At 37.5% G+C, this 18,293-nt stretch overlaps 1 protein-coding gene across 5 annotated transcripts in view; it reads left to right on the plus strand.

Moving 5' to 3' along the window:
- Utp15 (UTP15 small subunit processome component) overlaps positions 1-3,400 on the plus strand; it is a 16,909-nt gene extending 13,509 nt beyond the window's left edge. For all 5 annotated transcript variants that reach the window (XM_010635186.3, XM_010635182.3, XM_010635184.3 and 2 more), the window contains one exon: positions 422-3,400. In XM_010635186.3, the coding sequence (XP_010633488.1) occupies positions 422-636 (215 nt within the window). In that variant the 3' untranslated portion in view covers positions 637-3,400. The remainder of the gene's footprint in view (positions 1-421) is intronic.
- Positions 3,401-18,293: the final 14,893 nt, after the last annotated feature.

Here is an 18,293-nt window from a genome sequence, read left to right on the forward strand (position 1 = left end):
ATATATATTTATAGGTATCAAATAATAATCCATTAGAAATTGAGTTGATTAGACTGTCTTTTCTTTTAATCAGTTCTGAAATGATTTTCATAAAACAAATTAAAATGTAGTAAAATTATGTGGCCCAGCTTTTCAATTGAGAGGACTAAGATCATAAAATTAAAACAATTTTTCTCATTAACATCTATAATGATCAAGACTAGTTTTTAATGAGAAAATGAAAATAAGGTCCTCTACCTTTTACTTTGTATAATTTTCTTTTTGAAATGTATTCAGGAGAATGGTTACATTTTGTATAAATTATAAATTATTAAGTATAGATTCTGAATGTCTATAAAAATTAACGTTTTTATACTTTTTCTAACTGTTGTTTTTCATTTACTACATAGATTTCTAGTTGTCATATTTTCTCTCTTTTTAGATATATATCTGCCTGTGATTGGTCAGTCACCTATAGTGGATAAGAAGTTTTTAGTACTTCAAGGACTTGTAGAAAAAGAGATTGATTACCAAAGAGAACTTCTAGAAACCTTGGGAATGATGGACATGCTTTTTGCTACTATGACAAGGAAAGAAAGTACTTCTGTGTTGGAACATAGATCTGGTGAATTTCTAGAGAAGAAGATGAAATCATAGTATTTTCTCAATAAGAGAAAAAACTCCTAGTTTAGATTTGACAATTATTGGAGAGAGACTCTTGGATACATTGAAAAGGACTGTCTACAGAAGCAGTTTTATAGAAGAGACTGGAATAACTGATTGGAAAATAAGTACCTTATTTTAAGACATGGTTTTCCATATAATTGAATATTGTGTGGCATCTTCAGCTGGAAGACGTCAGTTACCTTGGTTCCAGTGTCTGCCTACCTTGGATGAGTTGTTGTTGATTTTAGTCCAGTACAGTTTTTTATCAGCTGCCAGGTAGGCATGCAGATGGGGGTTCAGGTATGAAGCCTCTGGAGAGAGCTCCTGCTGGGAATCCTGCCAAAGCAACACAGCCTTGTTTCGGGTTTTTGTTTTGTTCTTTCTAGCATAGAAAACAACAAAAACATGGCAACAAGAAGGAAACTATTTTTCATTCAGTGCTCTTGGGATTTCCAAGCTTCTGCTTCCCCCTCACTTCTCTCCTTGATAGCATTGCTGGTTTGGACCATGTGCTCTGCTTCAGCTGGTTGTGGGACTGTTCCAAGTGTGTGGCTCATCAGCTGCTCAGCCCTGAGTAATTGATACTGGACAAGTATTTGGAATATAAGGCAGATTCTATGCCTGTGAACTGTACTCTCCACTTGAGGTTTTCCTTTCAATTTTTAAATCTTGATTGTCTCTCCTTATCAGGACATGGCCTATAGATAGACTTATTGGACCACTTTTTTTTTCCCCTTACTGTCAGTATGCAGCCTTTTTACTAAGTTTTCCCCATGCTTCATTCAGGTCAGTGACTGGAAGGATTTGTCATTTCTAAGACATACCTATTCAGCCTGATATATATGTTTGAAGCTTACAGCTATCTTATCACCAAAAAACTATTTTCTCTGACCCATGCTTAGATTTTTTTCTCTGGTCTTCATAATTACCTTATTCAGAACCCCAAATCAGAACATCTTGCTTTGAAACATAGTTGTATTTTTCAAAAGTTCAATGTGAATCATTTTTTATAAAGGTTCTTATTTTCATTTTGGCTTTCGGAGCTGCATCAATCTCTGATGTATTGTCAATGGCTACTGACTCCTGGCACCAATTTCACAGTTGCTCTTTCACCTTCCCCCGTTGTCGTTTCACCTCAGCAGTATGTGTAGTAGTAATGTGTACAGAAGAATCCTTAGAGGAAAAATTTTAACGTGGAAACCTCCTTTCCTTATTTCAGTTCTGTAAATTCAGAATTTCTCGAAGCAGAAGGAAATGAGATACATGTTCTATTCCTTACTGTGATCACGTATTTAGGGGGTAGTTTCCCTCAGTTGATATAAGCAATCATGCAGCACAGTGGCTTGTAAGAAATCGAGGTGCTTCCCTCAGTAATGAGGTTAGTCAGGGTCAGGAGCTGTGTTTTCAGATTGAAAAGAGTTTGTTTTAAAAATTTTTATTGAAAAACTTTTTAAAGGAATTAACTTTGTATGTATGCTGATTATTTGTATACTAGTAAAAAGTTGAAATTTTCGCTAAAACTAGCTGCTGTCAGTTGTGTAACATCACTTTCTTTTACATTATTTCTCTTGATTCTCACCATAGTTAAGGTTGGAATAATTCTTATTTAGCATTGAATTAATTAAAGCAGTTAAATTTCCCCTGGAAGCCCTAGGCTTGAGTTCCTCATTCCAGCATTGGTTCTGCCTCTTGGGGCCTAAACTACTCATTTTCTTTAATGAATCCTCATCAGGATCTACAGTTCTTAAATGAAATAGGTAGTGATTACAAATTTTTTAAATGATTAGGAGACAGTTCCTATATTCAGTAACTGTTCAGGAGTAATTTTTATACTCCTTGAGACTAGTATTTGTTATTTGAAGTATCTTAACATAATTGGCATATTACAATATGTAACATTGGCCTTAAGAGTCTGATTTAAAATTCCTAACAGAATTTTAGACTTGTGATTTTTCAGTGGGGAAGTATTTTGAAATGTTACTAACGATGCAAAAAATGTTTTGGAGAATTTGAAAGTCGTTATAATTTTTAATTTATTATGTTGATAAGAGTTAAGCACTTGGGAAGATTTTGCCTGTTGGGTCATGCATTCAAAGTGCTATTTAATAAAAGAATCAGATTTTGTAAATATAAATTCTGTAAAATTTTTGAAGGAATTTGAATTGTAAATGAGACCATTAGAAAAAACTTAGTTTGTTCAACATTTACATTGAATTCCACCAAACATTAAAGGCTGTCTTGGAAGTGATTATTAAAATGTAGTTTTTTTCTGAATGGAGTATTTCTAAGTTATTCTCAAAAACTTAGGAAAGTTAAAATGCCTAATTTTAACAATGAGCTATAAATAGTCTTATCTGTGAACAAGATGCCCTCTTGATCACTAGAAGACACTTACTGGTGAGTAGGTGGCTGTATGCTTGCTCCCTTGGCCATAGTTAACTAACTGGACCAGGGGTGATACACCTGACTCAGGTTTTCTCTAAACAGGGATTTGTAATTTGGATTTATAATGAAATTCTTCATCAGGGAAAATGTGGGAGACTGGGAATGCTGTGTTTGTGTCTCAAGTTGAGAAAGCTGAGAGAAGAATAAAAGCTACATGCAGAGAAAATTAACAGAAAGATCATACTGCTTCAGCAGATCAGACTAAAGGAGACTGAAAGCATTTTAGCTCCTGATGGCTGTTTCCCTTATTCTGGCTGTACTTCTCTCAACCCTTTAGGTGGAGGAAGTTTTTTGAAATGCTGTAATAAATTGTTTTTGCTTCCGTGAATGTGAGTTTCTTCTGTTGACAACCAGATGACAGGATTGTTGTTGAGACACACCTTTGAATCCATGTGGTAACTAGCCTGCAAGTTTATCCCGGACCTGAGGGCGAGTGAGCATGAAAGACAAGAGACAAGATAATTTGGAATCGGGGCTGGGGGCTCTTTGCCTCAAGTGGACAAAGCCCTGACCATTGAGCTCTCCTCCCTTTACATGGAAACACAAGATTAATAGAAGTTTCATCTATCTCGTTATCTATAGCATGTACCCAGGTAAACATCCACATCTCAGCTGGACTGATTCTTCTCTGGAACTTGCAACACACTGACATGCCTGCACATTGCCATAGAGACACAGCTTGCTGTTTTTCTCTTTTGACCTTGCAGAGTAGGTCACAGGCAAGACCTAAGAGGAAAATGTTAAGGGTGGTAGAGGGAGCTGTAATTTTAAAAAGAATAGGTTTGAAGGCCTCGGACAGTTGAGCAAAGTACCTAAGGAAGCCAAGACGTTTCATTGGGCCAAGTACAGATGCATGCCTGTGTGTACACATGGAATGGTGACTGATTTAGCAAGGGAACAGTAGTGTGATACAAAGAAAGTCAAATCAGGAAGAAACTGGAAACATCGTTGTTAGGTGTTTATATAAAAGGAAGCAGAAAAATTGGGTAACTGCTGGAGGGATTCCTATGATTAGAATTCTATAAAAGATTAAAAATGCCATTTGCTGTTTTGACATGTATACACTCATGCAAAATGTCTGATACTTTTGAAAGTTTTCTCTTGCCCCTTTGCAATCTTTCCATTCTCCAATCCTCAGGCAATTATTGATAATGCTTTCTGTCATAGTTTGCTTGCATTTTTTGGAAATTTATTCCAATGAATGAGAAGTTAGGTTTTGTGAGAGACTGGCTTCTTAACATAGGTGTTTTTAAGATTCATATTTCATTGGAGATTTAAATTGGAAGGAACAGACTATGCTACTAGGGATAACCCTGCAGAGGGCAAAGCTGATGACATAGGCCAGCGGTGTCAATTCCTGGAACATTATCCTTGGGAAAGAAGACGGGACCAAGTGGCTGAGTAGAAAAATTGGCTTAAACAGGAGAGTGAATATTTTGGGCATGGTTCAGGAAGGAAGGCAGGAAAATGTAGGCACAAATGCAGTTATGTTGCGGGTTGTGGATGTGCTTTACTAAGTTTATTGGCAAAAGAAAAAAGCCAACTAAAATAAGACTGAAAGAAGAGGTGGAGGTTTGGGAAATTAGAGGAGCAGAAAGAAGATAATGAAACATTTGTAGAAAAATCAAGTGCTCAGATTTTGGAGTCATTTGCCTGGGTTTGAATCCTGGCTGGACCACCTAATAGCTATGTGATTTGGGAGAAAGTTATCTTGCCATTTTGTATTTCATTTAGGACGGTTGTGAGAATTGAGTTAATATCTGAAGAAGTACCTAGAATATTCCTGTTTTCAGCTTCTATAATGATGGGGCAAATTAATGGACCTAGAAAGGATATAATTAGCAGCAACACCACACAGCCCATGTTGGTTGGTGTCATACAAGGCCAATCAGCATGATTTTTCTCTATTCAGTTATGAGGATACAGATGTGAAATAGGCTGAGATGTCTTTAACTGATGTTAAGACGTCATGGGTGAATGCAAAATAATTGAGGAAGGCAAAGATGCAGCATGAGGATTCATGCCAAGGGATGATTATAATAGAGTCTGCTGGCTAATTACTAAAATGAGGGCCAAAGGAATCAACAGTAATAACAGCTGGGCCAGTGAATTGTTAGTCTGAGTAAGGTTGAAGAATTAAGACTTGCATTCTAGAGGTAGTGAGCTAGAGACGTGAAAAGATGGCAGTGACAGACCCAAACAGCAGGACTGTTCGAGGCAGTGCCTGCCAGCCAGGAGCTAGAATGTTTGGGAAATGATGGGGAGTGAGAGTGTCCTGGTGGTCTTGTGGTGACCAACAAGGTGAGGTCTTAGATATATAGTCATGACATGAGATTCAACAGTGAGGCTTTCTTAGAATGGAAGAATGGTTTGAAAACGGCATCAAGGAACACCTCTTCCTGTTAGAGCACCTGTACAAAGGGTGTGAGTATGGGGAGAGCATTAGTGTTTGAGAGGACTGTAGAGAAAGCAGCATCCTCACCTGAGAACCAAGTTTTAGTTAGGGACCTGAGAATGTTAAAACACTGAGGACATATAGGACATTACTGATGAGTGACCCTGAGACCTTGGGTCCTGCTGATCTCTTCCTGTTTGGGGCTTAAATCTACTTCTTTGATTTGGTCTGAAGCACTCACTTGGCAACCACTTAATCTGCAAACCCACCTGGTCACTGGCATTGATCCTTCCTGGTTGTATTAAGAGTTCTCCAGAGAAACAGAACCATCTATAGCTCCACGTATGTATATTCATCTTTATTCTATCTTTGTCTATCTGTCTGTCTATGAATTAGGAGAACTGACTCACAGATATGGAGGGCAAGGAGTCCCATAGTAAACTTTTGGTGAGCTGGAGAACCAGGGAAGCTGGTGGTGGGGATCAAATCAAACCAAAGGGACTCAGGAACAGGAAAGACAACGGTATAACTTTCAGCCTGAAACCAAGGACCTAAGTCCCTGGTGGCCACTGGAGTCTGAAGGATAGAGAACCTGGAGTTTTGAGGTCCAGGAGTAGAAGAAGAATGTCTCAGCTCCAGAAGAGGAGGGGAGAAAATTTACTTTTCTCTTTTTCTTTTGGTCTGCCTGGACCCTAGTTCATTGGAAGGTGCCTGCCAGGATTGGTCAAGGTAGACGTTCCTTGGCTCACTGATGGAAATGTCCACGTCTTCCAGAACCACCCCCCCAGATTCCCAGACCGGCTTTCTGGGTATCTCTTATTCCAATGAAATTGACAGCTAAAAAACCATCACACTAAAGCTCCTCTTTCTTACCTATGATGAACAGCGATTTGATGCTCTGCAGCTCCCCTGGCCAGATTGAAGGGTTCCTCACCCCATCCCCTACTTGGCAAAGCCTTGGGAATGGTCGGGTGGCATTAAGCTCACCTAATGCATTAATATGCTGTTTATTCATTTAACAAACATGTCTAGACTACCAGCTCTGTGCCCTCAAGTTCTGGGGCTGTGATAACATTGGTGGATGAGTTCCTTTGAGGCTGAAGACAGCCATCGCCATCCCCTACAATATCCTACCACTCTCCTCCTTAACTAAAGACACTAAGCTAACATCTGTAAGTAGAGTGTGGGCAGTTGCACACGCACATTGAGATTCTTGCAACAAGGTACAGCTGAATGGCAGGGTGAGTTCTAGGCAAACTCAGGCCCTTACTGACTTGCTTCATTTCCCTGAATCTCCTAGTTGACACTTCTCTGCCCTCAGTGGCCACCATCCTCTTTTGGAAGGACACTTAAGGCTTTCAAAATCCTCAAGCTTCTTCTCCCTCTCCCTCCACTAGTCAAAAGAGGAAAACTATTAATTTACTTTGTTTGTTTGTTTGTGTTTTGAGACAGGGTCTCACTATGTAGTTGAGGCTGACCTGGAACTCACTATGTAGCCCAGGCTGGTCTCGAACTGGCAGCGATCCTCCAGCCTCAGCCTCCTGAGTGCTGGGATTACAGGCGTGTAACACCACGCTTGGCTACTACTGATTAACTTTAATTTTGCACATCTATGCTTTAGTCAGTACATTTGAAATTGAAGTGACTAACAACAGACTTTGACAGGAAGAGGTAAGAGAGAGTGAGAAGTGGGGAAGAGAATTTCTGCTTTTGAAACTGCAGTGGTTAGTGAAAAGCCTAGTCCTGAATATAAGCCCAGTTTGGTCATCTCCTTTGTCCAGGCTGGGAAAACCAGGAGAAGGAAGACTGATATGAAAATGAGGCTTTCCCTAAGAGGAACCTTAAATTTTAGAGTTTAGGGACCAGGACAGTTGAGACTATGGAAAAACCATTCCCAGTGGCTTCCAGGGATGGAAAGAAGCACGCATTTACTGAACCAGTAAGTATTTTGCCTGCCCATTTTGCCTGCCTTGCACTATGCCAATCACTGAAATGAGTTATGCAGAAGAGATCCGAGAGCAGAGTTTCCAGACCTCTCATACCAAAAGGTCACCCATCAGACACCTGGGCAGTCCTTAGTGAAAAGTTGGGGGTTTCAACAAAAGCGACCTTCAAGTCCTTGAAAAGTAATAACCTACCTGTCAGAAGTGTTAACAACAGCTAGGCTAGTGGGAGACTAAGAATATTTTGCTCAGCCGTATGACCTTCACAATTAATAATTTGATTTATTTTTTATTAGTATATGTTTGTGATACATAATAATTACATTCATCTGGGGGAACTGGAACATATTCATATCAGATTGGATCATTTTTACTCCTCCTGCCTTACCCTTCCTTTCTTCCCTTCCCCAGATCCCTTTCCCATCTCCTCAGAGTCTACCTTCCTGGTTTTACCATCTTTTATTTTTTAATTTATTTTTTCGATGTGGTCCGGGCTGGCTTTGAACTCACTGTGTAATCTGGGCTGGCCTTGAACTTGTGGCGCTCCTCCTGCCTCAGCCTCCCAAGTGCTGGGCCACCATGCCCAGCTCTCTCTTTTCTTTTGATCTTTGAATTACTTATATTTTTGGTCTTTCATATGAGAGAAACCATGTAATATTTAGCCTTCTGTGTTTGATTTAATCTCACTTAGGTTTTTAAAAAATTTCTTATTGGCATATTTTTTGTGATGCATAATAAATACATGCATCACGGATAATTGGTACACATATATAATTGCATCTTGGTCCTCTTTACTCTCCCTTCCCCTCCCCCTCCTCTGGTCTCCTCCATCCCCAAGTTCTCTTTACAATATCCAGTCTGTCTTCCTTTTCCTATCATCTCTCCTTTATTTTGCTTTGAGTTTCAAAATCCTAGCATACCAAGTTCTTCCAACACCTGTATGTATAAACTGAGCCACCAGCCTATATTTTTACTTTAGTCTTACCTCCCACTAATCACCAACAACAAGATGCCTGTACCTTGGGAAAAGCAAATTATTTTAAAACTCATGAGATTTGTGATCTTCATTAACAAGATACTTTTGAATAGCAACATCTGTACAGGAAATAAGATTTTATAATAAAAAGTAGACAGTAATGATTGTTTTTGTTCCTTCTTCCAGCCAGCCAATTTTTTATTTGTCTGCATATCTATATACCTATAGATATTTGGCCTATATAAAGATTTTCTCCGATGCAGAGACATACTATATATAACATTGTTCACATTGCCTTAATAATTTAATAGCATATCATAGTTCATACCAGTACACATAGAACAGCCTCTTGTAAAATGTACACATAACAATCATTTTCTGGTGCTACAAAAGGGTACTGTATATGATAAGAAAATCTCTATGCTTCACAGATCTCAGCTAACTTTCTTCCAAGGTAAGGACCTGTGGTGCTCCAGAGAAACAACCATTAGGATACATATTGTGAGATTATGGAGACCAAAAGTCCCATGTTCTGCCATCTGCAATGTGGAGAGCCAGAAAAGCTGGTGATGTGATTCAATCTGTTATTGACTGATTGATTGCTGGGGAGTTGAACCAAGGGTCTTTTGCCCTAAGCTGCATCCCCAGCTGCCCCCCTTTTAAATTCTGAAACAGGGTCTTGCTAGGATGCCCATTTGCCTGGGCTAGTCTTTAAAAGTTTTTTTGGTACTGGGGATTGAATTCAGGACATTGTGCTTGTGAGGCAGACGTGGTACCACTGAGCTAAATCAGCGAACCTGGGCTAGGCTCAAATTTACAGTCTTCCTGCCTCACTGTCTCAGAGTGCTGAGATTACAGGACTGCATCACCAGGCCCATGTCTGAGTCATGAGGCCCAGGCCTGGTTGTGAAGGCCAGGGAATTGTGAGTGGAAGATGCTGCTGGTCTAAGTTCCCAAATCCTAAATTCTGAGAACCAGGAGCTCTGATGTCCAAGCATAGGAAAAGACAGAGGTCCTAGCTCAAGAAAAGAGAATGAATTCATCCTATCTGTCTATAGTTTTCATCTAGGCCCTTGACAGACTTGGATGATGCCACCCACATGGGCAAAGGCATTTTCCACACTAGGTCTACAAATTCAAATGCCAATCTCTTCAAGGGCCACTAAGACACCCACAACGGAATTTCCTTAGCTCCCTGGGCACCCTTTAGCCCTGTCAAATTGATACACAATTAGTCATCACAGGACTGTGAGTTAATTATGTGTCTGTAACAGCCAAGGTTCAGTGTGGGAAGCAAATCATTCTAGGAAACTAAAGCAGACGAGGATTAATATAGGGAGCTAGGTCCATGTGAAATCATTGGAAGGTCTGGAAGAGTGGGGATGTGTGGGAGGAGTCCTGCAAATGGAGCACAGCTCTAGAGAGCAAAAAGCCTCTACTGCTGCCACAGGAAGCCAGGAATGGACGCTGGCTTGCTGAGTCACTTCACCAGTCACCTCCCAATTCCCATCTGCTGACTTGCTTGCTCAAAGTAACAAGCAGGGAGCTGGACTTCCCCTCACTCCTGCCTTCCCAGGACACATGTAGTTGGAAGAACTCAATTGTGCATCTGGAGCACTATCTGCAAAAGCATCTGGGAAATGTGGGTGTTTGCTTTCTAGCTCTGCATTTCTGAAGGCCTCCGGAAGGAGGGGTGGAGTAGAGGGTAAAGAGTGAACTGACACATGTTCTTCCTCAGTGCATACACCAAGCACAGGTGTATGCATAAGCTCACTTCTGAACAAATGGAAACACTAGCTACTGTTCTGCATTTCAGTTTTTCTACTTAGAATGCACTAGAGATCACTCCACCTTAGTACACATAACTCCACTTTGTCCATTTTATACCAGATTCTTACATATCACTGTGTAGATGTGCCGTAGTCCGTTTAACCAGTCCCTATTGGTAGCATTTAGGTTACTTTCAGTCTTTTGTAGCTATAGGCAGTTCTGCACAGAATAAGGTCTGACCTAAGCTTGAGTGCATTTTGAGGAGTGCACAAAAGGAAAAACAAACACAAATTACTCTAATCTTGGAGACCAAGTATTTTTCCTCATTCCAAAGTCATTGCCTGGCAACTCCTCATCCCTGAGGCTCATCTTCCTCTAAGGAAATGCTACCCACCATGAAGGCCTTCTCCTTATATAAGCACAGTGCTTAACTGTGCACACAGTATTTGATAACTACATGAAGCAGGTGTTTAGTTCTAGTTAAGTGAATCACCCAGTGTCACATATTTGGGTAGTGGCAGATCTGGATTTAAACTCAGGTCATTAGGTTCAGAAATATCTATTTATATTCTCAACCACTATAGTAATAGCATCTTAGATCTATATACATGGAATATTCCCTCATTTACCTTAGTAATCTTGACTTTATGTGCAATACATCCTGAGGTTTAGTAAAAGATATCTAAATGAATCAATAAATTAATACCTTCTTTATTGGATCCAGCCTTTTAGTTTGCATGGGAAAAGTACTTTAATTGCTTCGTGCAAGATAAAATGCATTTATTTTTATTTTGTCACAAGACACACCCTAAATAGGAAAAGTTTCTGGAAGTAACCTATTGAAAATTTTGATCAAAGGATATCGAAACCCTGCATTACGACATCCGACTTAGCTCAACAATAGGGGGCAGTATTATTCTGAAAACGATGAGAAGCCTGCCATTTCCTCAGTCCTTGGAATTAAATTGATGTTCCCAGGGAGTAACAAGAGTTCGATCAGAAGAAAGGAAAAAAGGCAAAATATTTGCTTGTTGCTTTGTTGACAAAGTAAAATTTTAAAAAAATCTATAGCTATTAGATGACAATGAGAAATGTGAAAATAAATCTAACCGAAACCCCTACGTGTGAACTGTTCTACACTGTAGACTTTGGGCTGTGCAATCCTGAGAAAGTCCCAGCTGTTGTGGCATCATTCTCCACTTTGGGCATGGGTTACAAACACTTGTAGGGTTGTTGTGAGAATAAATGCAACAGTGAAGAGTGTCTTACCTGCTTTATTGTGTTTTTCAAATGTTTGTGATTACAGAAAGTCTACTTGCCCTTCCCCAGTCAGCTTTTCTTTGGTTTTCCTGATTACTATAACATTTGGATCACTTTAGTTAGAGTTAACTTGAAGTTTTCTTTTCTTTTTATTTATTTTTGGTACCAGGGATCGGACTCGGGTCCTCGTGCTTGTGAGGCAGGCAGCAGAACCACTGAGCTAAATCCCTGGCTCTGAAGTTTTCTTTTATATTGTTATAAAGGATGTTTTATAAATAAATGAATAAAATAATATAATGGGTGAAATGATTTGAGACTGCTCATAAGAATTTTGAAACTCAATAGTATGCCTTACAATGTATAGCAATAAGAAAACACTTATTTATGGAAGCAAGATGTTTTCTTTGGATCAGTTGTGTTCTAGTACAAGTTTTAAACAGCATTGTTCATGTCTTTAAACATACTTATTAATGCAGACTTTCTTTATTCAAATTAACTGTATTAGCTGGGGTTGTATTAGCTCTATTGACCAGAAGGTTAAAATGCAAACTGTGTTAATATAATAAATACTGTTGATTTTTTAATAAACACTAGTATAATACACTGGAGTTATATAAGAAATATATTGTTGACAAAGATCCAAAAACTTTCTAAATGTCTGAGTTCAAAGTAACTTCCTCCTAGGAAACAAATGGAAAGCAGTGGCCAGATATTTTTCTTTTGTTATTGCCAATTTAGGAGAGAAGATTTTCTGGCTCACCTGCCTCACTCATTCTTGTCTCCAGTGGGAATAGATCTTGGTTATAACAAAGAATTGGGAAAGAGCAAGATGAACAATCTGCAGTACAATTTATTGATTATAGCACATATAAATTTGTTGATCATATAATTTCCAAGAGAAGACTATAAATCATACATATTATTTTCTATTATAAATCATTTCCCATAAGCATAAACATAAATCAATACTTTATTTAACTTATAAGTACATTAAAATCTCATTAAGATAAAATAAGTCAGAAATGATTAATGATAAGGCAACCTTTTTTTTTGTGTGTGTGTGTGTGTGTGTGTGTTTTGGTACTGGGGATCGAACTCAGGTCCCTGAGCTTGCAAGGCACGTAGTGGAACCACTGAGCTAAATCCCCAGCCCATGGCAGCCTTTTCTTTTAAGGGCAACTTTCATTATGGTCAAGATTTCATTGTATGGCTGCACCACAGTTTATGTCTTCTTCTATTCAAAGAAATCTTGGTTGTTTCCAAGTCTTGCCTATTATGGATAAAGCTGTTATATGCATTTGTGCACAGATTTTGTGTGTATACATTTTTTACGTTTTTGGATAAATACCAAGGAACACAATCATTGGGTCATATGGTAAAAGTATATTTAGTTTTGTCTTTCAAAGTGGCTGCATCATTTTCCAATCCTACCAGCGACAAGTAAGAGTTCTTGGTTTTTAGAGTCAAATTTTCAGAGTTCTTTGTATAGCTTGGATACCAGTCCTTCACCAGGAAAGATTTTCTCTCAAGATTGCTTTTTTTCATTTCTTCAACAGTGTTCTTCACACAGCAGAAGCTTTTAATTTTAATGAAGTCCAACATCACTTTTTCTTCCATGGGTTTTGTTTTGGTTTATACCTAAAAACGCACTGCCTAGGTCATCTAAATTTTCTTCTATCTAGAGGAGAGAGTTATTTTTAAGGAGTTTTATTTTTTTACATTTTACATTTAGTTCTCTGATTCATTTTGAGTTAAATTTTGTGAACGGTACAGAGTCTGAGTTTAGATTCTTTTTCTTTCATGTGAATGTCTTATCCAGTTGTTTCATTGCCATTTGTTGAAAAGACTATTCTTTTTCCATTAAATTATCTTGCTCTTTTACAAAAGTTTAGTGACTGTGTTTGTGTGGATCTATTTCTGGATTACCTACCCTGTTTAGTGTAGTAAGCTTTGAAGTTGGGTACTGTAGATCTCCTGACTTTTTTTTTTTCAATATTCTGTTGGCTATTCTGGATCTTCTGCTTTGGCACATAAGCTTTAGAGTAAGTTTGTCAACATCTATAAAATTGAATTTTAATTGGAGCTGCATTAAATCTATAGATAAAGTTGAGAAAACTGACATCTTGACAATATTGGGTCTTTCTATATACATAGAATCTCTCCATCTATTTAGATTTTCTTCGATTTTTTTATCACAGTTTTGTAGTTTTCTTCATATAAATCTTACACAAAGTTAAGAGATTTATACATAGGTATTTTTGAACTAATATAAATGGCAATATATTCTTTATTTTAAATTTCAATTGCTTGTTTTGTTATAATAAAAAGTAATGGGTTTATATCTGTTAACATTGTGGAATTCATACTTTAACTTTCTAAACTTACAATTGTAGTAGCTATAATTGTCTATTACTTCCAGAAGTTTTTGATGTTTTTGTTGGTTTTTAAAATTTTCTACATAGACATTCGAGTCATTTGAAAACAGAAACATTTTTCTTCTTTCTCAATATTTATGCTTTTTATTTCCTTTCTCTTCGGTATTGAATTATCTAGGACTTCCAGTATGATATTAAATAATGGTGATGAGTGGGCTTTTGTGCCTTATTCCTGATCTTATCAGGAAAGGATTACACATCATGACCAAGTGGGATTTATCATAAAAATGCAAGGTTGCTAGTGTAGGGAAATACAATTGACTTATATTGATCTTGTAACATGCAATCTCATTGAATTTTCTTCTTCATTCTAATAGTTTTAAAGTAGATTATTTAGGAATTCTTATATATAAAAGCATGTCATTTGTAAAGATAGTTTTTCTTCTTCCTTTCAGGTACTTTTAATTTTCTTTTCTGGTCTATAAATTGCTTTGGCTAGAACCCCCAGTACAATGTCAAATAGAATCTTCAAGAGCAGATGCCCTTGTCTCATTCTCGATAGTAAGGAGAAAACTTTTAGACTTTTAACATTAAGTATGATGTTAGTTTTGAGTTTTTCACAGACGACGCTCCTTGTCAGGATGAGAAAGATTCCTTATGCTCCTTTTTTTCTTTCTTCCTTTTTCCAGCTTGGCCTCAAACTCATGGCAACCCTCCTGCATCAGCCTCCCCAGTAGTGCTAGGATTACAGTAATGCACCACCATGCCCAGATCCTGCTCCTTGTCTAACAATGAGAGGGTGTTGGATTCTGTCAAATACTTTTTCTGCTTCTATTGAGATGATCACACAGTATTTGTCCTGTATTCCAGTAATACAGTATGTCACATCATTGAATCACTTATGGTGGACAAATCTTACTCCTGGGATGTTTCTCTCAATCATGGATATAATATTTTATGTATGTTGTTGGTTTTGGTTTGCTATGTTTAGTTGAGGATTTTCGCATCTGTGTTAATAAGTGAGATTGAACTATGTTCTTAAAATATCTTTGTTGACTTTTGGTATCAGGATAATATCGAGCTCATTAAACGAGTTGAGAAGTATCTACTTCTGTGAGTCAGCTTTTGGTCATTTACTTTAACTTCCTCTCGCCTTCATTATATTGTGAAGAAATTCTCCAAGCTTGCGGTGTTAGGTTGTTTTGGCAGTGACGATGGTTTCTCCCCAGTGTGTTTCTTGTCATTTTAGTTTCAGGGGAAGGGCAGGCAGTACTGAGGTTGTCTGGTAATGGGTACCAGCTTACCTACATTGTGGTAGGTCTAATAGAAACGAGGTCATCAAGAATACAAAACCTAAAAATGATCAGGAATCTAGTTCTCCTACACTTCTTTAAAATCACTTTTGATATATTGTAGCAGTTATTTTCTATCCTTTCTTATAGTTCAATATGGATTTTTTTTCAGTATGGATTTTAATAATGGTTTAATATCTCTAAAAAAGTCAGTATGCTCCCCACTGAGGACTCAATTCAAATCAGTGCTTTGAGTTTACACAGCATGCTATGGCTCACTATTTGTTTTCATGTCGCCATCTAAAGAACAGGTAACAGATTAGTTTGTAAAGTATGTAACTTTGCTCCTCCCTGGTCTTCATGGTAGCAAAATAACCTTAGAAGTAAAAACAAACATGCCTTCCTTAGAGCTGAGGTACAAAGAGAATAAAAAGTGAATGTTCCTAGGTCTCATTGCCTTACAAAATTTTACAATGAAAGCATAGGAAATGGGTATTATTCCCATTTTGCAAATGAAGAAATTATTAGTAGGGTAACTCTGAAGTTTTACATTGTGGTCTTTGTTTTGTTAAAAAAAAAGTATCCACCATAGCCAAAATCAGTGGATTTTTAGTAAAGTACATGCAGAGTCTTTTTTTTTTTTTGTCATAATGATGGGATGATTTCTAAGTCATTAAAAGATGAATTCATTAAATTCTTAAAAAGAACCCCTAGGTAGCTGGTTGTTCTTGTAAATAGAACAATCTTTGCCATTACTATAAACAGGTCATGTGATCATTTAAGTTGCTGCTGAAGTTCCTTAATGAAACTGGAAGGAAAGCAGTACTCCCAAATTCATTCCTGGAAGCAGGCATTACTTTGAAACCAAAACCAGAGAAGGATCCAACCAAAAAAGAGAACTATAGGCCGATCTCACTAATGAACATAGATGCAAAATTGCTCCATAAGATACTGGCAAACAAAATGCAGCAAATCATCAAGATTACACACCATAGCCGGGCATGGTGGTGCATGCCTGTAATCCCAGCACTTGGGAGGCTGAGGCAGGAGGATCTAGACCAGCCTGAGCTGCATAGTGAGTTCCAGTTCAGTCTCAACTACATAGTGAAACCCTGTCTCAAAAAACCAAAACAAAAATAAATAAATAAATAAATAAATAAATAAATAAATAAATAAATAAAAATAAAAAGATTACACACCATGACCAAGTAGAATTCTTCCCAGGGATGCAGGGATGGTTCAACACATGCAAATCAATATATGTAATATATCATATTAACAGAGCCAAGGACAAAAGCCATATGATTGATCATCTCAATATATTCAGAAAAAACATTTGACAAAGTCCAACATCCATTCATGATAAAAAAAACCCTACAGAAAATTGGTATAGATGGTCTTTATTTCAGTCTAATAAAATGTATCTACAGCAAACCAACAGCTGACATTGTACCAAATGGACAAAAACTGAACGTTTTCACTCTAAAAATCAGGAACAAGACAAGGATGCCCACTGTTACTGCTCTTATTCAATATAGTTCTGGAAATATTATCCAGAGCAATTAGATAAGATAAAAAAGGAATAAGGATAGAAAATGAAGAAGTTATATTGTCATTATTTGCAGATGATGTGATATTCTACACAGAAGACCCCAAAAACTCTACCGAAAGACTTCTAGATTTAATAACCAAATTCAGTAGGGTAGCTGGATACAAAATCAACTCTCAAAAATCAGTAGCCTTCCTGTACATAAATAACAAACTCACTGAGAAATAAATTAGAAATAAATAAATAAACCTTTTACAGTAGCATCCAAAAAAAAAAACCCCGAAATACCTAGGAATCAATCTAATGAAGGAAGTAAGAGACCTCTACATTGAAAACTACAGTACTCTGAAAAAGGAGATTGAGGAGGATGTCAGAAAATGGAAAAACATCCCTTGTTCCTGGGTAGGAAGAATGAGTGTAGTGAAAATGGCCATGCTTCCAAAATTGTTCTACAGATTTAATGCAATGCAATACTGATCAAAATACCAATAGCATATCTCACAGAATTAGAGAAAACAATTGCAAAATTCATTTAGAACCAGAAGAGATCTAGGATAGGAAAAGCAATTCTGTGCAACAAAGGCAAGAAAGGAGGCATTACAATCTCTGACTTGAAATTATACTACAAAGCTGCTGTGATAAAAGCAGACCCGAGGATCAATGGAACAGACTAGAAGATGCAGAAACAATTCTAAACATAGCCGCCTCATGTTTGACAAAGGAGCCAAACACCTTCACTGGAATAAAGATAGCCTCTTCAACAAATGGTGCTGGAAAAACTGGGTTTCCATATGCCAAACACTAAGACTAGACCCATATATTTCACCATGCACTAAACTCAAACAAAATGGATCAAAGATCTCAATATTAAAACGGAAATACTAAATCTGCTGGAAGATGGAATAGGTTGAACTCTTGAAGACATTGGTGCAGGCAAAGACTTTATAAACAAAACCCTGATGGCACAAGAATAAACAAAGAATAAACAACTGGAATCTCATCTTATTAAAAGCTTTTGCAGAGCAAAAGAAACTACCAACAGAGTAAAGGGACAACCCACAGTGTAAGGAAAAATTTTGCCAGCTGCTCCTCAGACAAAGAACTAATATCTAGAATACATAAAGAACTAAAAAAAATCAGATTCCCCCAAATTTAAAGACCCAATGTAAAAATGGGCATCTGCGATGAATAGATACTTCTCAAATGAAGAAATAGAAATGACAAATAAATTTATGAAAAACTGTCAGTTTCACTGGTCATTTGAAATATGCAAATTAGAACAATGCTGAGATTCCATCTCACTCCAGAAAGAATGGCTAGATCAAGAAATCAGCCAATGACAAATGCTGGCAGGGATGTGGGAAACAAGGAACTATTGGTGGGAGCATAGACTGGTGAAACCACTGTGGAAATCAGTGTGGAGATTTCTCAAAAAATTAAAACTAGAGGTTCCATTCAACCTAGTTATTCACCTGCTTAGCATCTTCCTGAAAGAATTAAAAGCATCACGACACAGCAGTACATGCACATCCATGTTTATAGCTGCAATTTATAATAGTTAAATCTTGGAAACAGCCCAGATGCCTGTCAACTGACGAATGGATAAAGAAGATGTGTTTTTTAATACAATGGAGTACTACTCT

This window comes from Fukomys damarensis, unplaced genomic scaffold, assembly GCF_012274545.1.
Source record: "Fukomys damarensis isolate Sample0158 unplaced genomic scaffold, DMR_v1.0_HiC HiC_scaffold_1, whole genome shotgun sequence".
Taxonomy (NCBI): Eukaryota; Metazoa; Chordata; class Mammalia; order Rodentia; family Bathyergidae; genus Fukomys; species Fukomys damarensis.